At 39.0% G+C, this 24,755-nt stretch overlaps 1 protein-coding gene across 1 annotated transcript in view; it reads left to right on the top strand.

The window, feature by feature from the left end:
* LOC132559084 (potassium voltage-gated channel subfamily KQT member 1-like) overlaps positions 1-24,475 on the top strand; it is a 54,250-nt gene extending 29,775 nt beyond the window's left edge. The window contains exons 4-14 of the mRNA XM_060223694.1: positions 128-206; positions 1,624-1,720; positions 5,695-5,835; positions 12,830-12,940; positions 13,959-14,054; positions 16,448-16,691; positions 18,228-18,336; positions 20,654-20,729; positions 21,702-21,796; positions 23,825-23,921; positions 24,374-24,475. Of these exons, the coding sequence (XP_060079677.1) occupies positions 128-206; positions 1,624-1,720; positions 5,695-5,835; positions 12,830-12,940; positions 13,959-14,054; positions 16,448-16,691; positions 18,228-18,336; positions 20,654-20,729; positions 21,702-21,796; positions 23,825-23,921; positions 24,374-24,475 (1,247 nt within the window). The remainder of the gene's footprint in view (positions 1-127; positions 207-1,623; positions 1,721-5,694; positions 5,836-12,829; positions 12,941-13,958; positions 14,055-16,447; positions 16,692-18,227; positions 18,337-20,653; positions 20,730-21,701; positions 21,797-23,824; positions 23,922-24,373) is intronic.
* Positions 24,476-24,755: the final 280 nt, after the last annotated feature.

Here is a 24,755-nt window from a genome sequence, read left to right as displayed (position 1 = left end):
TGTTTTAGTGAAGTATATATGTATGTCAAGTAAGGTTCTGATTTTGTAAGGAAACACATGTCACAGTTCAGGAAATCCATACTATTTTACTGAATGCAATGTTTGTTCAATATCTTTATTGTTTCAGATTTCCTTGTGGTGTCCGCATCAATTGTGGTACTGTCAGCAGGCTCTGAGGGTCAGGTGTTTGCAACATCAGCTATCAGGTATATATAGTCAGGGCCACCCAGCTATCAGGTATACATAGTCAGGCCACCCAGCTATCAGGTATACATAGTCAGGCCACCCAGCTATCAGGTATACATAGTCAGGGCCACCCAGCTATCAAGTATACATAGTCAGGGCCACCCAGCTATCAGGTATACATAGTCATGCCACCCAGTTATCAGGTATACATAGTCAGGCCACCCAGCTATCAGGTATACATAGTCAGGCCACCCAACTATCAGGTATACATAGTCAGGTCACCCAGCTATCAGGTATACATAGTCAGACCATCCAGCTATCAGGTAAACATAGTCAGGGCCACCCAGCTATCAGGTATACATAGTCAGGGCCACAAAGCTATCAGGTATACATAGTCAGGTCACCCAGCTATCAGGTATACATAGTCAGGGCCACCCAGTAATCAGGTATACTTAGTCAGGTCACCCAGCTATCAGGTATACATAGTCAGGGCCACTCAGCTATCAGGTATACATAGTCAGGGCCACCCAGCTATCAAGTATACATAGTCAGGGCCACCCAGCTATCAGGTATACATAGTCATGCCACCCAGTTATCAGGTATACATAGTCAGGGCCACCCAGTAATCAGGTATACATAGTCAGGGCCACCCAGCTATCAGGTATACTTAGTCAGGTCACCCAGCTATCAGGTATACATAGTCAGGCCACCCAACTATCAGGTATACATAGTCAGGTCACCCAGCTATCAGGTATACATAGTCAGACCATCCAGCTATCAGGTAAACATAGTCAGGGCCACCCAGCTATCAGGTATACATAGTCAGGGCCACAAAGCTATCAGGTATACATAGTCAGGTCACCCAGCTATCAGGTATACATAGTCAGGGCCACCCAGTAATCAGGTATACTTAGTCAGGTCACCCAGCTATCAGGTATACATAGTCAGGGCCACTCAGCTATCAGGTATACATAGTCAGGGCCACCCAGTAATCAGGTATACATAGTCAGGGCCACCCAGCTATCAGGTATACTTAGTCAGGTCACCCAGCTATCAGGTATACATAGTCAGGGCCACTCAGCTGTCAGGTATACATAGTCAGGGCCACTCACCTATCAGGTATACAGTCAGGGCCACCCAGCTATCAGGTGTACATAGTCAGGGCCACTCACCTATCAGGCATACATAGTCAGGGCTACCCACCATCCAGCTATCAGGTATACATAGCTGTGGCCTATTGGACTATCAGTTATACATAGTCAGGCCATCCAGATATCAGGCCCACCCCCTCCCCCACCCCCCAGTATCAAGGTGTTAATGATCCATAATCATGGTCATTCTCAGCTGTCTACATCCTATTCTTTCTTTCTGTAATCATTTAAGTTTCATAGTAAACTCCTACTACATCTAAACTGTTAACATTGTTTTGTTTTCCAGAGGTGTGAGATTTTTACAGATTTTACGAATGCTCCATGTAGATAGACAAGGAGGCACATGGCGTCTCTTAGGATCTGTAGTATATATACATAGACAGGTGAGTATATACATAGACAGGTGAGAATATATACAGACAGGTGAGTATGTATATATAGACAGAAGAGAGCAAATATGTGTATAATCAGGTAAGTTTATATATATATATATGTGTGAGTATCAAACAATTGACATAGCAAATAAATTCACTAACGTTTTCAGCCCTCACCTGAAGATGGCCGTGAGGCCTGAAAACAAATTTATTTTCCATGTCAAGTGTTTGATTTTGTGTATATATATATATATATAGACAGATGAAAGGATATATAATCAGGTAAGTCTATTTCAGTAATACGCATCAAATGAACATTTGTTTGTTAGGATCCAGTACCAATATTGGACCATACCGTCGATATTACTTACTAGAACCTATATATATATATGTGTGTGTGTATACATGATGAAGCTTATTTGACCTCTACAATACACAACAGAACTACTTACTGATCCTCTATTTCATTGTCGTTTATGTCTGCATGCATACTTAATAAGTTCTATAATGATTAAATTGAGTGACTATGCAAATTTTATGGAATATTTGAGTAGAGAATGTGTGAAATGACAATTAAGTCTTCCGTGGGATGTATGTTCAAATTAAAATTGCGTGCTGAGAAGATTCCAAATTAATTTCAGGAAAATCAATATTTTTTTGCCAATTTCCTAATCAATATTCAGATATCCTTGTAAGTTATATCTACTGCAATAAAATCTATTATGGAAATTATTCCAGTTTCAGAGGTAGGTAGCAGACAGGTATACATGCTAGGGTTGGTATGAATGGAATATCTCTTCCTCTTGAAGGTGAGATGGGAGATTTCATCCCAGGTGAAAGATGATTAAGGTGTCAAACATGAGGCTTGCCAAGTGTTTGTAACTTTAAATGATCTTTTCCTGAGGGATGAGATTGCCCATCTCACCAACTTGGAGTAAAGGATTATTTTTCTCTTACCCTGCCAGCCTTCTTGTATTTTTGTCATCCCATTGTTTTGCGTCCGTGATACGCCATTATAGATATGACAAGGGAATATTCTCAGCCCCATAGGAAATATGTTTGTCAGTACACTAACTAAATTGAAACACTTAATGAAGTATTATTGATACTGATACAGTATTATGGGGACAGCGCTTTCAATATGATAGAAGAACAGGGACAGAAGTACAGTGTATGTTCAAATTAAAGTTGCATGCTATGCAGGTTCAAATTAATGTCAAGAAAATCAATAATTTTTTGCCAATTTCCTGATTGATATTCAGATATGGGCGTAGAAATCCTTGTAAATTCAATATCTACTGCAATAAAATCTATTATGGAAAATAGTCCATTAAAGTTTCAGAGGTAGCAGACAGGTATACATGCTAGGGTTGGTATGAATGGAATATCTCTTCCTCTTGAAGGTGAGATGGGAGATTTCATCCCAGGTGAAAGATGATTAAGGTGTCAAACATGAGGCTTGCCAAGTGTTTGTAACTTTAAATGATCATTTCCTGGGGGATGAGATTGCCCATCTCACCAACTTGGAGTAAAGGATTATTTTCTCTTACCCTGCCGGCCTTCTTGTATTTTGTCATCCCATTGCTTGGCATCGCTGATGTGACATGGTTGTTCTGATCCTTTAACAACTGTGATGTGGCATTTGTTGTTCAGCTTCCCTTTAACAACTTCTTCAGAATACCTTACTTCCAAGGTCATTGCAAAACGTGTTAAAACCATCCTAACTTAGCCACAAAGTACATGGATGTTCATGATATTTGACTAGTGGTAATGCTTGGACAAAAGGCTTATCAGTTTGGTTCAAATGAATGACCTTGACTTTATTCAATGCAGTGGATACAAACTGAAAGGTTTGTAGACACCAAATGGAGATAAAACAAGTTACCTAGGTGGACAGACCAATAACATTGATTTATTCTTTAAACTACAATTCAGAAAGAATAGAAGTGACGCTGTGGCACCTCTGCCTGTCTTATGATCAGACTTTGTAATGAAAGTCTGTCCATCTCTTGCAGGGACACAGATCTTAATGAACATCCCTCTACTTCTCACAGGAACATGCTTCATAATGAGCATCTCCCACCAAACATCTTCACCTCCTAAACAACACTGAGCAGACTAAATGAGATTGGGCCTCATTACTGATACATTAGCCTCACTTCATAATCACTTTTACTAGCCTCCATTTTACCTGCAATATTGATAAACACACATTATTACATTAGACCAATACATCAATAATATTTTACAGTTAATCATGATCGTGTCAGTATATCAATAATATTTTACAGTTAATCATGATCGTGTCAGTATATCAATAATATTTTACAGTTAATCATGATCGTGTCAGTATATCAATAATATTTTACAGTTAATCATGATCGTGTCAGTATATCAATAATATTTTACAGTTAATCATGATCGTGTCAGTATATCAATAATATTTTACAGTTAATCATCGTTGTTTCAGTATATTAGTAATTTTTGTTTGTGACCAGATGCCAGGACATAAAGTTCTCATGAAATAACCTACGTCGGTAATAATTACTTATCCTGCCTGAGATATATGATAAAACAGTTGTTCCCGACTTTTACGTACCTATTTTGAGAATTAGACTTTTGTTTGGCTGTTGAGGCCAGTGTTATTGTTTACCTAGTGTGAACAATGAAGTGTTTTATCATTTATATATTAGTTAATATTATAAACAATGACCAGGATTTCACAGCCTACAATCTTAGTTATCATGTTCACTGAGTAATTGTACAGAAAAATGGTCAACATTATGGTAAAATAGTTGGTTATCAATAATAATTGTAAACATCTTCTGTACATGTTTATCACTAAATCTCTGTATAATTACACTATACACACATTTATCAAAAAAGTTTGAAATCTATTTGTGAGGGAGATTTGTAATATTTCAATCATGGCTTAAATGGAGTAACTCTTCCAGACAACTTATAAATATACAAGTTTTAGTAAATTCTAACTTATTTCTGTATTGTTATTGTTTCTGTCAAGTTAACAGATCAAATCAACCCATGTTGTTAAATTAGCTGACAGGTAACAAGTATCATTTAACTGACAAATCACTGTTAGCTAATACTGTTTCCTTAGTACACCACACCAAAAGGGGTAAGCTTTTGAAAGGCAGTCTATCAGTGTACATTCCATTACCTTCTATAATTAGTAAAGACAACCATTAGAGATCTAACATTCATGTTATGGCAATTTCATGCTCTGCTCGGTTGAAATACCTGATTGGTAAAATTATATATCCGATGAGTTGAATCATCCGGTTGATAGAAATTTAGGTCGAGCTGGCTGAATTACGTAATTAGTAAAATTTTTGTCTGGTTGGTTGAATTACGTAATTAGTAAAATTTTTGTCTGGTTGGTTGAATTACGTAATTAGTAAATTTTTTGTCTGGTTGGTTGAATTACGTAATTAGTAAATGTTTTGTCTGGTTGTTTGAATTACCTAATTAGTAAAATTTTTGTCTGGTTGGTTGAATTACGTAATTAGTAAAATTTTTGTCTGGTTGGTTGAATTACGTAATTAGTAAAATTTTTGTCTGGTTGGTTGAATTACGTAATTAGTAAATGTTTTGTCTGGTTGTTTGAATTACCTAATTAGTAAAATTTTTGTCTGGTTGGTTGAACTAGCCAGTTGATAAGTATATGTGCATTTGATTGAACTACCTGGTTGGTAAATTTGTATGTCAGTTTGGCTGAGTCACATGATTGAGAGAATATAAAATGATATGTTCCGTTGGTTAAAATACTGAATTTAGAGAACAATATGTCTGGTGGGTTGAATTCCCTCATTATTAAAGTTATTTGTCTGGATGGATGAACAATTGTAATGTATCTTGTTACGAACATAGATTTAAAAAAGCATTGTATACTATAATACAAACACCTGTATTTTTGATTATCTCCCTTGTCTCGTTATTTACTGATCATGTTCTTATTTACACAGGAGCTGATAACAACACTGTATATAGGATTTCTAGGTCTCATTTTCTCATCCTACTTTGTCTACCTCGCTGAAAAAGACTTCGTAACGGAGGATGGTATTACCCACTTCACAAGCTATGCAGACGCCCTCTGGTGGGGAGTGGTCAGTATAATTTCTTTGTGGTTGGGGGGGTGGCCAGTATAATTTCTTTGTGGCTGGGGTGTGGCCAGTATAATTTCTTTGTGGTTGGGGTGTGGCCAGTATAATTTCTTTGTGGCTGGGGTGTGGCCAGTATAATTTCTTTGTGGTTGGGGGGGTGGCCAGTATAATTTCTTTGTGGTTGTGGGGGTGGCCAGTATAATTTCTTTGTGGTTGGGGGGGGTGGCCAGTATAATTTCTTTGTGGTTGTGGGGGTGGCCAGTATAATTTCTTTGTGGTTGGGGGGTGGCCAGTATAATTTCTTTGTGGTTGGGGGGGGCGGCCAGTATAATTTCTTTGTGGTTGTGGGGGTGGCCAGTATAATTTCTTTGTGGTTGTGGGGGCGGCCAGTATAATTTCTTTGTGGTTGGGGGGTGGCCAGTATAATTTCTTTGTGGTTGGGGGGTGGCCAGTATAATTTCTTTGTGGTTGTGGGGTGGCCAGTATAATTTCTTTGTGGTTGGGGTGTGGCCAGTATAATTTCTTTGTGGTTGCGTTGTGGCCAGTATAATTTCTTTGTGGCTGGGGTGTGGCCAGTATAATTTCTTTGTGGTTGTGGGGGCGGCCAGTATAATTTCTTTGTGGTTGGGGTGTGGCCAGTACATTTTCTTTGTGGTTGAGGGGTGGCCAGTATAATTTCTTTGTGGTTGGGGTGTGGCCAGTATAATTTCTTTGTGGTTGGGGTGTGGCCAGTATAATTTCTTTGTGGTTGAGGGGTGGCCAGTATAATTTCTTTGTGGTTGAGGGGTGGCCAGTATAATTTCTTTGTGGTTGGGGTGTGGCCAGTATAATTTCTTTGTGGTTGGGGTGTGGCCAGTATAATTTCTTTGTGGTTGGGGGGGTTGTGGTTGTGGGGGTGGCCAGTATAATTTCTTTGTGGTTGGGGGGTGGCCAGTATAATTTCTTTGTGGTTGGGGGGTGGCCAGTATAATTTCTTTGTGGTTGGGGGGTGCCATAAAAATTTGGAATTGGGTGTGGGGGTGGCCAGTATAATTTCTTTGTGGTTGGGGGGTGGCCAGTATAATTTCTTTGTGGTTGTGGGGTGGCCAGTATAATTTCTTTGTGGTTGGGGTGTGGCCAGTATAATTTCTTTGTGGTTGGGTTGGTGGGCCAGTATAATTTCTTTGTGGTTGGGGGGTGGCCAGTATAATTTCTTTGTGGTTGGGGTGTGGCCAGTATAATTTCTTTGTGGTTGAGGGGTGGCCAGTATAATTTCTTTGTGGTTGTGGGGTGGCCAGTATAATTTCTTTGTGGTTGGGGTGTGGCCAGTATAATTTCTTTGTGGTTGGGGGTGTGGCCAGTATAATTTCTTTGTGGTTGGGGTGTGGCCAGTATAATTTCTTTGTGGTTGGGGTGTGGCCAGTATAATTTCTTTGTGGTTGGGGTGTGGCCAGTATAATTTCTTTGTGGTTGGGGGTGGCCAGTATAATTTCTTTGTGGTTGGGGTGTGGCCAGTATAATTTCTTTGTGGTTGAGGGGTGGCCAGTATAATTTCTTTGTGGTTGGGGTGTGGCCAGTATAATTTCTTTGTGGTTGAGGGGTGGCCAGTATAATTTCTTTGTGGTTGGGGTGTGGCCAGTATAATTTCTTTGTGGTTGGGGTGTGGCCAGTATAATTTCTTTGTGGTTGAGGGGTGGCCAGTATAATTTCTTTGTGGTTGGGGTGTGGCCAGTATAATTTCTTTGTGGTTGGGGGTGTGGCCAGTATAATTTCTTTGTGGTTGGGGTGTGGCCAGTATAATTTCTTTGTGGTTGGGGTGTGGCCAGTATAATTTCTTTGTGGTTGAGGGGTGGCCAGTATAATTTCTTTGTGGTTGGGGTGTGGCCAGTATAATTTCTTTGTGGTTGGGGTGTGGCCAGTATAATTTCTTTGTGGTTGGGGTGTGGCCAGTATAATTTCTTTGTGGTTGGGGTGTGGCCAGTATAATTTCTTTGTGGTTGGGGTGTGGCCAGTATAATTTCTTTGTGGTTGTGGGGGCGGCCAGTATAATTTCTTTGTGGTTGGGGTGTGGCCAGTACATTTTCTTTGTGGTTGCGTTGTGGCCAGTATAATTTCTTTGTGGTTGTGGGGGCGGCCAGTATAATTTCTTTGTGGTTGGGGTGTGGCCAGTACATTTTCTTTGTGGTTGGGGTGTGGCCAGTATAATTTATTTGTGGTTGGGGTGGCCAGTATAATTTCTTTGTGGTTGGGGTGTGGCCAGTATAATTTCTTTGTGGTTGGGGTGTGGCCAGTATAATTTCTTTGTGGTTGGGGGGGTGGCCAGTATAATTTCTTTGTGGCTGGGGTGTGGCCAGTATAATTTCTTTGTGGCTGGGGTGTGGCCAGTATAATTTCTTTGTGGCTGGGGTGTGGCCAGTATAATTTCTTTGTGGTTGTGGGGGTGGCCAGTATAATTTCTTTGTGGTTGTGGGGTGGCCAGTATAATTTCTTTGTGGTTGGGGTGTGGCCAGTATAATTTCTTTGTGGTTGTGGGGGCGGCCAGTATAATTTCTTTGTGGTTGTGGGGGTGGCCAGTATAATTTCTTTGTGGTTGTGGGGGTGGCCAGTATAATTTCTTTGTGGCTGGGGTGTGGCCAGTATAATTTCTTTGTGGTTGTGGGGGTGGCCAGTATAATTTCTTTGTGGTTGCGTTGTGGCCAGTATAATTTCTTTGTGGCTGGGGTGTGGCCAGTATAATTTCTTTGTGGCTGGGGTGTGGCCTGTAATTTTGTTTGTGGTTGGGGGTGGCCAGTATAATTTCTTTGTGGTTGGGGTGTGGCCAGTATAATTTCTTTGTGGTTGGGGGGTGGCCAGTATAATTTCTTTGTGGTTGTGGGGTGGCCAGTATAATTTCTTTGTGGTTGGGGGTGGCCAGTATAATTTCTTTGTGGTTGGGGGTGGCCAGTATAATTTCTTTGTGGTTGTGGGGGGGTGGCCAGTATAAATTCTTTGTGGTTGGGGGGTGGCCAGTATAATTTCTTTGTGGTTGTGGGGGTGGCCAGTATAATTTCTTTGTGGTTGTGGGGGTGGCCAGTATAATTTCTTTGTGGTTGCGTTGTGGCCAGTATAATTTCTTTGTGGTTGGGGGGTGGCCAGTATAATTTCTTTGTGGTTGGAGGGGTGGCCAGTACATTTTCTTTGTGGTGATAATAGAGAGATTGTGTTTTGTAGATTACTGTCACCACTATAGGGTGTGGTGATAATAGAGAGATTGTGTTTTGTAGATTACTCTCACCACTATAGGGTGTGGTGGTGATAATATAATAGAGAGATTGTGTTTTGTAGATTACTGTCACCACTATAGGGTGTGGTGATAATAGAGAGATTGTGTGTTGTAGATTACTGTCACCACTATAGGGTGTGGTGATAATAGAGATGGTGTGTTTTGTAGATGTGTTTTGTAGATTACTGTCACCACTATAGGGTGTGGTGATAATAGAGAGATTTTGTGTTGTAGATTACTGTCACCACTATAGGGTGTGGTGATAATAGAGAGATTGTGTTTTGTAGATTACTGTCACCACTAGATAGGGAATGTGTAAAGTGATAATAGAGAGATTGTGTTTTGTAGATTACTGTCACCACTATAGAGAGATGTGGTGTTTTGAGAGATTGGGTGTGGTGATAATAGAGAGATTGTGTGTTGTAGAGAGATGTGTTTTGTAGATTACTGTCACCACTATAGGGTGTGGTGATAATAGAGAGATTGTGTTTTGTAGATTACTGTCACCACTATAGGGTGTGGTGATAATAGAGAGATTGTGTTTTGTAGATTACTGTCACCACTATAGGGTGTGGTGATAATAGAGAGATTGTGTTTTGTAGATTACTGTCACCACTATAGGGTGTGGTGATAATAGAGAGATTGTGTTTTGTAGATTACTGTCACCACTATAGGGTGTGGTGATAATAGAGAGATTGTGTTTTGTAGATTACTGTCACCACTATAGGGTGTGGTGATAATAGAGAGATTGTGTTTTGTAGATTACTGTCACCACTATAGGGTGTGGTGATAATAGAGAGATTGTGTTTTGTAGATTACTGTCACCACTATAGGGTGTGGTGATAATAGAGAGATTGTGTTTTGTAGATTACTGTCACCACTATAGGGTGTGGTGATAATAGAGAGATTGTGTTTTGTAGATTACTGTCACCACTATAGGGTGTGGTGATAATAGAGAGATTGTGTTTTGTAGATTACTGTCACCACTATAGGGTGTGGTGATAATAGAGAGATTGAGATTGTGTGTGGTGTAGAGATTGTGTTTTGTATTACTGTCACCACTATAGGGTGTGGTGATAATAGAGAGATTGTGTTTTGTAGATTACTGTCACCACTATAGGGTGTGGTGATAATAGAGAGATTGTGTTTTGTAGATTACTGTCACCACTATAGGGTGTGGTGATAATAGAGAGATTGTGTTTTGTAGATTACTGTCACCACTATAGGGTGTGGTGATAATAGAGAGATTGTGTTTTGTAGATTACTGTCACCACTATAGGGTGTGGTGATAATAGAGAGATTGTGTTTTGTAGATTACTGTCACCACTATAGGGTGTGGTGATAATAGAGAGATTGTGTTTTGTAGATTTGTAGATTACTGTCACCACTATAGGGTGTGGTGATAATAGAGAGATTGTGTTTTGTAGATTACTGTCACCACTATAGGGTGTGGTGATAATAGAGAGATTGTGTTTTGTAGATTACTGTCACCACTATAGGGTGTGGTGATAATAGAGAGAGATTGTGTTTTGTAGATTACTGTCACCACTATAGGGTGTGGTGATAATAGAGAGATTGTGTTTTGTAGATTACTGTCATAGAGATAGAGAGATTGTGTTTTGTAGATTACTGTCACCACTATAGGGTGTGGTGATAATAGAGAGATTGTGTTTTGTAGATTACTGTCACCACTATAGGGTGTGGTGATAATAGAGAGATTGTGTTTTGTAGATTACTGTCACCACTATAGGGTGTGGTGATAATAGAGAGATTGTGTTTTGTAGATTACTGTCACCACTATAGGGTGTGGTGATAATAGAGAGATTGTGTTTTGTAGATTACTGTCACCACTATAGGGTGTGGTGATAATAGAGAGATTGTGTTTTGTAGATTACTGTCACCACTATAGGGTGTGGTGATAATAGAGAGATTGTGTTTTGTAGATTACTATAGGGTGTGGTGATAATAGAGAGATTGTGTTTTGTAGATTACTCTCACCACTATAGGGTGTGGTGATAATAGAGAGATTGTGTTTTGTAGATTACTGTCACCACTATAGGGTGTGGTGATAATAGAGAGATTGTGTTTTGTAGATTACTGTCACCACTATAGGGTGTGGTGATAATAGAGAGATTGTGTTTTGTAGATTACTGTCACCACTATAGGGTGTGGTGATAATAGAGAGATTGTGTTTTGTAGATTACTGTCACCACTATAGGGTGTGGTGATAATAGAGAGATTGTGTGTTGTAGATTACTGTCACCACTATAGGGTGTGGTGATAATAGAGAGATTGTGTTTTGTAGATTACTGTCACCACTATAGGGTGTGGTGATAATAGAGAGAGATTGTGTTTGTAGATTACTGTCACCACTAAAGGGTGTGGTGATAATAGAGAGATTGTGTGTTGTAGATTACTGTCACCACTATAGGGTGTGGTGATAATGAGAGATTGTGTTTTGTAGAGATGTGGTGATTTTGATTTTGTGTTGTAGATTACTGTCACCACTATAGGGTGTGGTGATAATAGAGAGATTGTGTTTTGTAGATTACTATAGGATGTGGTGATAATAGAGAGATTTTGTGTTGTAGATTACTGTCACCACTATAGGGTGTGGTGATAATAGAGAGATTGTGTTTTGTAGATTACTGTCACCACTATAGGGTGTGGTGATAATAGAGAGATTGTGTGTTGTAGATTACTGTCACCACTATAGGGTGTGGTGATAATAGAGAGATTGTGTTTTGTAGATTACTGTCACCACTATAGGGTGTGGTGATAATAGAGAGATTGTGTGTTGTAGATTACTGTCACCACTATAGGGTGTGGTGATAATAGAGAGATTGTGTTTTGTAGATTACTGTCACCACTATAGGGTGTGGTGATAATAGAGAGATTGTGTTTTGTAGATTACTGTCACCACTATAGGGTGTGGTGATAATAGAGAGATTGTGTTTTGTAGATTACTATAGGATGTGGTGATAATAGAGAGATTTTGTGTTGTAGATTACTGTCACCACTATAGGGTGTGGTGATAATAGAGAGATTGTGTTTTGTAGATTACTATAGGATGTGGTGATAATAGATTACTGTCACCACTATAGGGTGTGGTGATAATAGAGAGATTGTGTTTTGTAGATTACTGTCACCACTATAGGGTGTGGTGATAATAGAGAGATTGTGTGTTGTAGATTACTGTCACCACTATAGGGTGTGGTGATAATAGAGAGATTGTGTGTTGTAGATTACTGTCACCACTATAGGGTGTGGTGATAATAGAGAGATTGTGTTTTGTAGATTACTGTCACCACTATAGGGTGTGGTGATAATAGAGAGATTGTGTTTTGTAGATTACTATAGGGTGTGGTGATGATAGAGAGATTGTGTGTTGTAGATTACTGTCACCACTATAGGCTGTGGTGATAATAGAGAGATTGTGTTTTGTAGATTACTGTCACCACTATAGGGTGTGGTGATAATAGAGAGATTGTGTTTTGTAGATTACTATAGGGTGTGGTGATGATAGAGAGATTGTGTGTTGTAGATTACTGTCACCACTATAGGGTGTGGTGATAATAGAGAGATTTTGTGTTGTAGATTACTGTCACCACTATAGGGTGTGGTGATAATAGAGAGATTGTGTGTTGTAGATTACTGTCACCACTATAGGGTGTGGTGATAATAGAGAGATTGTGTTTTGTAGATTACTGTCACCACTATAGGGTGTGGTGATAATAGAGAGATTTTGTGTTGTAGATTACTGTCACCACCATTGGTTATGGGGATACAGTTCCTATGACATGGATGGGGAGAATTGTGGCCTCCTGTTTCTCGGTCTTTGCCATCTCATTCTTTGCTCTCCCAGCTGTAAGTAAACTATTATATAATATAAGGTCTATTTCCTAATAAGGGAAATGCTATGTGTATGAATGGACAATTATAAAGAGTACGCTATACACATGTGTATGATAGTACATATAGTATGCTATACACATGTGTATAATAGTACATATAGTATGCTATACACATGTGTATGATAGTACATTGTATGATATACACATGTGTATGATAGTACATTGTATGATATACACATGTGTATGATAGTACATTGTATGATATACACATGTGTATGATATTTCATAATATGCTATACACATGTGTATGATAGTACATTGTGTGATATACACATGTGTATGATAGTTCATAGTATGCTATACATGTGTATGATAGTACATTGTATGATAAACACATGTGTATGATAGTACATATAGTATGCTATACACATGTGTATGATAGTACATTGTATGATATACACATGTGTATGATAGTACATATAGTATGCTATACACATGTGTATGATAGTACATTGTATGATATACACATGTGTATGATAGTACATTGTATGATATACACATGTGTATGATAGTACATTGTATGATATACACATGTGTATGATAGTACATATAGTATGCTATACACATGTGTATGATAGTACATTGTATGATATACACATGTGTATGATAGTACATTGTATGATATACACATGTGTATGATAGTACATTGTATGATATACACATGTGTATGATAGTACGTTGTATGATATACACATGTGTATAATAGTACATATAGTATGCTATACTTAAATAAATATGATGATAGATATTATGAGATTACATACTGTTATATTCTATAAGTCCTGTTATAGGAACTTTCAGTGATAATCACACAACCTTAACAAGTATCAGAACTCTACCATTGTGACCATATTTAGACTCAAATTATGTGTTGTATTTGCGTTGTGCTGTATTTATACAATCTGTATGCATCAAATAATACATTTCCTTTTAAAAACATTGTCTTTGAAACTGAAGAAAAATTGTTTCAGGGTATTTTAGGATCAGGGTTTGCATTAAAAGTTCAACAGAAGCAAAGACAGAAGCATTTTAACAGACAGATACCAACAGCTGCTGCATTGATACAGGTAAGTCAATGATACAGGTAAGTCACTGACACAGGTATATCACTGATACAGGTAAGTCACTGACACAGGCATATCACTGATACAGATATATCACTGATACAGGTAAGTCACTGATACAGGTATATCACTGATACAGGTAAGTCACTGATACAGGTAATTCACTGATACAGGTATGTCACTGATACAGGTATATCACTGATACAGGTAAGTTACTGATACAGGTATATCACTGATACAGGTAAGTCACTGATACAGGTAAGTCACTGATACAGGTAATTCACTGATACAGGTATATCACTGATACAGGTAAGTCACTGATACAGGTATATCACTGATACAGGTAAGTCACTAATACAGGTATATCATTGATACAGGTAAGTCACTGATACAGGTAAGTCACTGACACAGGTATATCACTGATACAGATATATCACTGATACAGGTAAGTCACTGATACAGGTATATCACTGATACAGGTAAGTCACTGATACAGGTAATTCACTGATACAGGTAATTCACTGATACAGGTAAGTCACTGATACAGGTATATCACTGATACAAGTAAGTCACTGATACAGGTATGTCACTGATACAGGTATATCACTGATACAGGTAAGTCACTGATACAGGTAATTCACTGATACAGGTATGTCACTGATACAGGTAAATCACTGATACAGGTAATTCACTGATACAGGTATATCACTGATACAGGTAAGTCACTGATACAGGTAAGTCACTCATACAGGTATATCACTGATACAGGTATATCACTGATACAGGTATATCACTGATACAGGTAAGTCACTGATACAGGTAATTCACTGATACAGGTATATCACTGATACAGGTAAGTCACTGATACAGGTAAGTCACTGATACAGGTATATCACTGATACAGGTAATTCACTGATACAGGTAAGTCACTGATACAGGTATATCACTGATACAGGTAGGTCACTGATACAAGTATATCACTGATACAGGTAAGTCACTGATACAGGTAAGTCACCGATACAGGTATATCACTGATACAGGTAAGTCACTGATACAGGTAAGTCATTGATACAGGTATATCACTGATACAGGTATATCACTGATACAGGTAATTCACTGATACAGGTAAGTCACTGATACAGGTATATCACTGATACAGGTAGGTCACTGATACAAGTATATCACTGATACAGGTAAGTCACTGATACAGGTAAGTCACCGATACAGGTATATCACTGATACAGGTAAGTCACTGATACAGGTAAGTCATTGATACAGGTATATCACTGATACAGGTATATCACTGATACAGGTATATCACTGATACAGGTAAGTCACTGATACAGGTATATCATTGATATAGTAAAATCACATCAGAAACTTGCCTGAAATGACCCTTAGATGGTCCTGACCAAGTGTTGTTATTGAGCTGAATTTTTGTGGGAATATGGAGAAACTGAATGAGAAGTACCTGGTAAATCTCCTCCTGAGACAAAGTCTCATGGTGACATATTACAATCACCTCCGGAGTTGTGCATCATGTGTCTGTAAACAATTCAACATTTTTGACTTCTTCTTAAAACCCCTGAGCCGATTTCAATGAAACTTTGCAGAAACCTTTCCTGGCCTTAGATAAAACAAAATGGTGAATTATACAGTCCCCATCTCACAGGGGCCATAGAGGTGGGGTCAAAAGTGGTCAAAAATTGACTGGGATTTCAAAAATCTTCTTCTCAACACCCAGATATGGTAGAATCAAATTCATGGATGGAAGCATCTTAAGGTGCTTTACAGAAATTGTGAATTTCTTGGCCCAGGGGTTTCTTATTTCCCTTTGGGGAGAGGGTAAAACATGCGATAGTTTATATAGGAAAACTGGATTTTTGAGCAACTTGTTTAGAATGATGAGTGTAGAATGGCATTAGGATGATATGTATGTACTGACCATGACTGACCCCCAGGAGCTGAGGGGTGAGGCTAAAAAAGATCAAATTGATGCAAATCTAAAAATATTTCCCCTCAATATCCAGATATGGTAAAATGTTATGCACATTTCACATTTCATGTACAATGCAGTTCAAATTATCTTATTTTTTCTATGACATGTAAGTAGGACAACAACAGCTTATAACTAAGGTGATCTTGGGCCTCTATATTGTTCCTACTTATACTACTGTTATTATGTACAGGACTTTATAGTCAGATGAATGCCAATGCCCATGTACCTCTTGTATATTATAGTTCCTGCTGTTTTATGGAGAAAGAAAATGTCTCGGTCAAAATTTGATAGTCCTATCGTAACACAAAATGGCGAAATTTGGGTACCTCACAGATACATGCACAGTGTACCTTAATGTCCTGGTTAATTCTAATGGTGATTTGTGCTGATGTTTCAGAGTTTATGGCGATGCTATGCTGCCGAGCCTGGTTTCAATTCCACCGCTACTTGGACAATGCACCTGGACAAACACTACAAAGCATATTATGCCAACAATTCTTCAGCCTCTCCCTTCGCACGCATGGCCCGTCGCACCAGTTTCTTGAAAAAAAGACGCTGCTCACGGTCTGCTGGCAACAGTGTATTTGACAGACATGAAAGTGTCAGCTCTATATCAGGGTACCTAGAGCCAAACAAACCAGGTACACATTGATCTTTATGTCTCCCTACAAACCAGACACACATTGATCTGTATGTCTCCATACAAACCAGATACACATTGATCTTTATGTCTCCCTACAAACCAGACACACATTGATCTGTATGTCTCCATACAAACCAGATATACATTGATCTATATGCCTCCATACAAACCAGGTACACATTGATCTATATGTCTCCATACAAACCAGATACAAATTGGTCTATATGTCTCCATACAAACCAGACACACATTGATCTATATGTCTCCATACAAACCAGATACACATTGATCTTTATGTCTCCCTACAAACCAGACACACATTGATCTGTATGTCTCCATACAAACTAGACACACACTGATCTATGTCTCCATACAAACCAGACACACATTGATCTATATGTCTCCATACAAACCAGATACACATTGATCTATATGTCTCCATACAAACCATACACACATTGATCTAAATGTCTCCATACAAACAAGATACACATTGATCTATATGTCTCCATACAAACCAGACACACATTGATCTATATGTCTCCATACAAACCACACACACATTGATCTGTATGTCTCCATACAAACCACACACACATTGATCTATATGTCTCCATACAAACCACACACACATTGATCTATATGTCTCCATACAAACCAGACACACATTGATCTATATGTCTCCATACAAACAAGACACACATTGATCTATATGTCTCCATACAAACAAGATACACATTGATCTATATGTCTCCATACAAACCAGACACACATTGATCTTTATGTCTCCCTACAAACCAGACACACATTGATCTATATGTCTCCATACAAACAAGATACACATTGATCTATATGTCTCCATACAAACCAGATACACATTGATCTTTATGTCTCCCTACAAACCAGACACACATTGATCTATATGTCTCCATACAAACCACACACACATTGATCTATATGTCTCCATACAAACCAGACACACATTGATCTATATGTCTCCATACAAACAAGACACACATTGATCTATATGTCTCCATACAAACAAGATACACATTGATCTATATGTCTCCATACAAACCAGACACACATTGATCTTTATGTCTCCCTACAAACCAGACACACATTGATCTATATGTCTCCATACAAACAAGATACACATTGATCTATATGTCTCCATACAAACCAGATACACATTGATCTTTATGTCTCCCTACAAACCAGACACACATTGATCTGTATGTCTCCATACAAACTAGACACACACTGATCTATGTCTCCATACAAACCAGACACCCGCTGATCTATATGTCTCTATACAAACAAGATACACATTGATCTATATGTCTCCATACAAACCAGATACACATTGATCTATATGTCTCCATACAAACCAGATACACATTGATCTAAATGTCTCCATACAAACCAGGTACAGAATTATCTTTACGTCTCCATACAAGACAGGTATATATGTCTCCACATATGTTAATAAATACTGATTCCTTGTGTAAATAAAGTTTCCTGGTCTTTACAGGTACTCCCAATAAATCACCTGTAGGCTCCTTTGGACTGCCATCACAGGATGTCCTGGAATACTCTGTTGATGATGGGGATGAAAATGATGTGATATCCAAGCCAGAACAGTAAGTGTCTCTATGTCTGCCATTTGTTTGTCCAATTGTCTTTCAATCTACCATTGTCCTTCTGTTGTTTGTCCATTGTTCAGCAATGCATTCTACAAATGTTTCTCCATATACTTTTGTTTTTCTGTTCCTTGTCCATTGTGTTATTCATTCTATAACTGTCTGTCCATCTGTTGTTTATATCTGTTGTGTGTCTATCCATTCTATAACTGTCTGTCCATCTGTTGTTTATATCTGTTGTGTGTCTATCCATTCTATAACTGTCTGTCCATCTGTTGTTTATATCTGTTGTGTGTCTATCCATTCTATAACTGTCTGTCCATATGTTGTTTATAACTGTTGTGTGTCTATCCATTCTATAACTGTCTATCCATCTGTTGTTTACTTCTGTTGTGTGTCTATCCATTCTATAACTGTCTGTCCATCTGTTGTTTATATCTGTTGTGTGTCTATCCATTCTAAAATTGTCTGTCCATCTGTTGTTTGTATCTGTTGTGTGTCTATCCATTCTATAACTGTCTGTCCATCTGTTGTTTATATCTGTTGTGTGTCTATCCATTCCATAACTGTCTATCCATCTGTTGTTTTCTTCTGTTGTGTGTCTATCCATTCTATAACTGTCTGTCCATCTGTTGTCTAGTACTAACAGAAACATACCGAGAGAGGCAAGGATACCTCTTGGATCTAATCGTCTAATGACTGGTGTCCTGTCTATCTGATGGGTGTTTCCTATAATGACTTGTGTCCTGTCTATGTGATGGATGTTTCCTATAATGACTGGTGTCCTGTCTATCTGATGGGTGTTTCCTATAATGACTTGTGTCCTGTCTATCTGATGGGTGTTTCCTATACTGACTTGTGTCCTGTCTATCTGATGGGTGTTTCCTATAATGACTGGTGTCCTGTCTATCTGATGGGTGTTTCCTATAATGACTGGTGTCCTGTCTATGTGATGGGTGTTTCCTATAATGACTGGTGTCCTGTCTATGTGATGGGTGATTCCTATAATGACTGGTGTCCTGTCTATGTGATGGGTGTTTCCTATAATGACTGGTGTCCTGTCTATGTGATGGGTGTTTCCTATAATGACTGGTGTCCTGTCTATGTGATGGGTGTTTCCTATAATGACTGGTGTCCTGTCTATGTGATGGGTGTTTCCTATAATGACTGGTGTCCGGTCTATGTGATGGGTGTTTCCTATAATGACTGGTGTCCTGTCTATGTGATGGGTGTTTCCTATAATGACTGGTGTCCTGTCTATCTGATGGGTGTTTCCTATAATGACTTGTGTCCTGTCTATGTGATGGGTGTTTCCTATAATGACTTGTGTCCTGTCTATCTGATGGGTGTTTCCTATAATGACTTGTGTCCTGTCTATCTGATGGGTGTTTCCTATAATGACTGGTGTCCTGTCTATCTGATGGGTGTTTCCTATAATGACTGGTGTCCTGTCTATGTGATGGGTGTTTCCTATAATGACTGGTGACCTGTCTATCTGATGGGTGTTTCCTATAATGACTTGTGTCCTGTCTATGTGATGGGTGTTTCCTATAATGACTTGTGTCCTGTCTGTGTGATGGGTGTTTCCTATAATGACTGGTGTCCTGTCTATGTGATTGGTATTTCCTATAGTAACTGTCTTAGCTGACAGGACAATGTGTTCCTATGCAGCTGTATAGTATCTGAACATTGTGAGGTCTTCCCTCTGTCCTAGAGACTTATCACATAAAGACAAAGTAGGTGTCAGCTGTGCTGTAGCTGACACTGTCACGATGGATGATGGCACCAGAACACAGAGCCAGGGTGGGCATGCATTATTTAGAAGGATGTTTATCATTTGTAATGGAGGGATGTCATATTGTGACAGATATCACAAGGAATTATTACAGATGTTACATTTTCTCTCTGTAGGCATTGTACAGTTAGGGAACAGTTAAAGTCTAGTATTACCTATAAACATATCACAGAATTGTGTACTTCTGTGTCATAGACGTAACCTTATAAATATCTTATTATTGTTCAAGTGAAAACTTACTTACACAGGAAATTGGGTGAATTATTCATTGTGTAAAATTGTTTTCCAGTGTAATATCATTTGTCCCCAGCTGTTTATTGCGTCATGAACTTCCTGCTGTAGTTGATCTATGAAGGAGAATCTTTAAAATTACCATAGTATAGGTAACATCATCATGTGATTAAACGGACAAAGGACATACAGCCTTAAATTCAAACGATTAATACACAATAAGATATACTCTGTAATGGTTTGAAATAGTTTATTGTTCTTGTTTTAAGTAAGGTTTTGTTATTCTTTCAGACTCACAGATGCTCATAAAACTATGATTCGGGTGATACGAAAAATCAAGTTTTTTGTAGCAAGGAGAAAATTTCAGGTAAGATTTTAAGATGCTCATAAAACTATGATTCAGGTGATATGAAAAATTAAGTTTTTAGTAGCAAGGAGAAAATTTTAGGTAAGATTTTAAGATGCTCATAAAACTATGATTCAGGTGATATGAAAAATTAAGTTTTTTGTAGCAAGGAGAAAATTTTAGGTAAGATTTTAAGATGCTCATAAAACTATGATTCAGGTGATATGAAAAATTAAGTTTTTTGTAGCAAGGAGAAAATTTAGGTAAGATTTTAAGATAATTTTTCTGACATAAGATAAGTAGTGCTGTAGGATGATCCTTTTGTTTTTCAAGGTAAAAATTTGTTATGAACATTTTCTAAGATGTTTGAAGACATCTGTCTCAGTGTACCTTACTGCCTTAATGAGGCACAAGACTTTCTATGTGGGATCTGAAGAATGGTACCACAACCTACAAATCACCTAAAATTTCACGATAAATGTATGTTATTGCTATTTCTCAGAAAGTAGGTCACATGCCATTCTGAAGGTTGTTCAGATATTCTAGCTGTGCATTGTGGATTTTATACATTAATAATCACTGCCAGTTGGCCAGCTTGGATTTTAGGGACAGAATACTGAGGTCTTCATCAAACATTTACATCACTTCCCCTTTTATCCTAGTTGTGTTTTATCATGATTAATGTATACGGTCAGGGTAACAAATGTCAATTTCCTTCTATAATCATTCAGATTGTGTAACCATAGTGACAGCATTTATCTGAGTGTACATCCTTAGTTTAAAGATTGTGTAACCATGGTGACAGGATTTATCTGAATGTACTTCCTTTTCAGTTCATGTTACCTGAGCATTTGCAGTAAATTTATAAATTATGTTCCTTTCATTTAAAACCAAAACCAAATTGCTTTTATTTATAATAAGATTTTATGATTATGTTGCCTTCAAAAATGTTCCTCCTGCTTTGTAAGAGGAATTCTTTTTCTTGTGCTATAGCAAGCTCGAAAGCCATATGACGTACGTGATGTAATAGAGCAGTACTCTCAGGGACACCTCAACATGATGGTCCGTATCAAGGAGCTGCAAAGAAGGTAAAATGAGAAATTCTACTGAGAGATAGCATTATATCAGGGCTCTTTACAGGAGATGTGTCATTGGTCATTTAGTACACAGGAGGTGTGCCATTGGTCAATTAGTACACAGGAGGTGTGTCATTGGTCAATTAGTACACAGAAGGTGTGTCATTGGTCCACCAGTACACAGGAGGTTTGTCATTGGTCATTTAGTACACAGGAGGTGTGCCATTGGTCAATTAGTACACAGGAGGTGTGTCATTGGTCAATTAGTACACAGGAGGTGTGTCATTGGTCAATTAGTACACAGAAGGTGTGTCATTGGTCCACCAGTACACAGGAGGTTTGTCATTGGACCACTAGTACACAAAAGGTGTGTTATTGGTCCACCAGTACACAGGAGGTGTGTCATTGGTCCACCAGTACACAGGAGGTGTGTCATTGGTCCACCAGTACACAGGAGGTGTGTCATTGGACCACCAGTACACAGGAGGTGTGTCATTGGTCCATTAGTACACAGGAGGTGTGTTATTGGTCCAACAGTACACAGGAGGTGTGTTATTGGACCACCAGTACACAGGAGGTGTGTCATTGGACCGCAGGACACAGGAGGTGTGTCATTGGACCACCAGTACACAGGAGGTGTGTTATTGGTCCAACAGTACACTGGAGGTGTGTTATTGGTCCACCAGTACACAGGAGGTGTGTTATTGGACCACCAGTACACAGGAGGTGTGTCATTGAACCACCAGTACACAAGAGGTGTGTTATTGGTCCACCAGTACACAAGAGGTGTGTTATTGGTCCACCAGTACACAGGAGGTGTGTTATTGTTCCACCAATACACAGGAGGTGTGTCATTGGTCCACCAGTACAAATGAGGTGTGTTATTGATCCACCAGTACACAGGAGGTGTGTCATTGGTCCACAAGTATACAGGAGGTGTGTTATTGGTCCAACAGTACACAGGAGGTGTGTCATTGGACCGCCAGTACACAGGAGATGTGTCATTGGACCACCAGTACACAGGAGGTGTGTTATTGGTACATTAGTACACAGGAGATGTGTCATTGGACCACCAGTACACAGGAGGTGTGTTATTGGTACATTAGTACACAGGAGGTGTGTTATTGGTCCACCAGTACACAGCTGTGTCATTGGACCACCAGTACACAAGAGGTGTGTTATTGGTCCACCAATACACAGGAGGTGTGTCATTGGACCACCAGTAAACAGGAGGTTTGTCATTGGACCACCAGTACACAGAAGGTGTGTCATTGGACCACCAGTACACAAGAGGTATGTTATTGGTCCACCAGTACACAGGAGGTATGTTATTGGTCCACCAGTACACAGGAGGTGTGTTATTGGTTGACCAGTACACAGGAAGTGCGCATTGGTCCACCAGTATACAAGAGGTGTGTCATTGGACCACCAATACACAGGGTGTGTGTTATTGGTCCACCAGTACACAGGAGGTGTGTTATTGGTCCACTAGTACACAGGAGGTGTGTCATTGGTCCACCAGTACACAAGAGGTGTGTTATTGGTCCACAAGTACACAGGAGGTGTGTTATTGGTCCACAAGTACACAGGAGGTGTGTTATTGGTCCACCAGTACACAGGAGGTGTGTTATTGGTCCACTATTACACAGGAGGTGTTTCATTGGTCCACCAGTACACAAGAGGTGTGCTATTGGTCCACCAGTACACAGGAGGTATGTTATTGGTCCACCAGTACACAGGAGGTGTGTTTTTGGTCCACCAGTACACAGGAGGTGTGTTATTGGTCCACCAGTACACAGGAGTTGTGTCATTGGTCCACCAGTACACAGGAGGTGTGTTATTGGTCCACAAGTACACAGGAGGTGTGTCATTGGTCTACTAGTATACAGGAGGTGTGTTATTGGTCTACTAGTATACAGGAGGTGTGTCATTCGTCCACCAGTGAACTGTAATATGTTGGTGCTGGTGTACTGAATATTTTCTGGCATAGTGAGGATATTTTGGACCATTTTGTTTTCAGTTGTTGTTTTCTTGTTTCAGACTGGATCAGACATTAGGGAAACCCCTGTACACAGGATCAAAGGAAAACAAAGAAAAGGTTACAGTGTGTGCTAGGATAGCATCAATAGAAAACCAGGTTAGTTGATGCAGGTCAAGGTTTTTTCCAGGGTAGCCTCTGTAAAGGTTGTCAGTGGAGTGAGTTATTCTATCCGGCACTTTTCCATGCCAAACCAGGTGGAAAGTGTATAAAAGTTTAGCAGGTAGCACAGTAAGTTGAGCATGGTGAATTTTCAATCCTTGCAGAAATTATTTGATTAGCAGATGGCCATACAGATAAAAAAAGTAAAAGTTTCTGAGTATAGGTTAAATTTTGAATATTCTCGATTTAAATTGTAATAAAATAGTCAAAATAGCATTGATAGATTGTTTTGATGCGCATGTAGAAAAAGTGATGAACATCCTATCAGCTATAAATTATGATACAAGCCTACTTGATTCTCAAAACACCAAGAACTCTGCTGTCTATCTGTAAAGCATCTTGTATCTAATTCTCATATATTCCTTCTAATTATGAATTCTTCTTTACAGGTGAATCGCTTGGATAAAAAGATGGACCAAGTGCTCCTCATGTTGAACCTGGTGGTAAAGTCTCAGAGTAACACACAGAAGACAGGCTCCACAAGCTCTTAACACCAACCATAACCATAACAACTTCCTTGTGGCCAATCAGGGCCCTTGACTTGAAATACATTCCAGTATGTTTCCATGGCAACTAAGGCAAAAGTCCACAGCAGAAGGACAGACATCAGCTTAACAGACACTGAACAAGAAAATCTCTTGATAGTTTAAGCTGTAGAAGTGATCGTGGCTGTTAGTGTGTAACATTGTGTTAACAGTGATTGAACAATATTAGAAACTGTCAGAGAGAGGCAGCAAAGTTGTCTAGATTGTCACAGTTAACATGACAAAT

The sequence above is a fragment of the Ylistrum balloti genome, unplaced genomic scaffold (genome assembly GCF_031769215.1).
Source record: "Ylistrum balloti isolate Yb309-2 unplaced genomic scaffold, AGI_CSIRO_Ybal_v1 Utg370852, whole genome shotgun sequence".
NCBI lineage: Eukaryota > Metazoa > Mollusca > Bivalvia > Pectinida > Pectinidae > Ylistrum > Ylistrum balloti.
The sequence above is the reverse complement of the archived record's forward strand: the minus strand, read 5'-3'. Positions and strand labels throughout refer to the sequence as shown.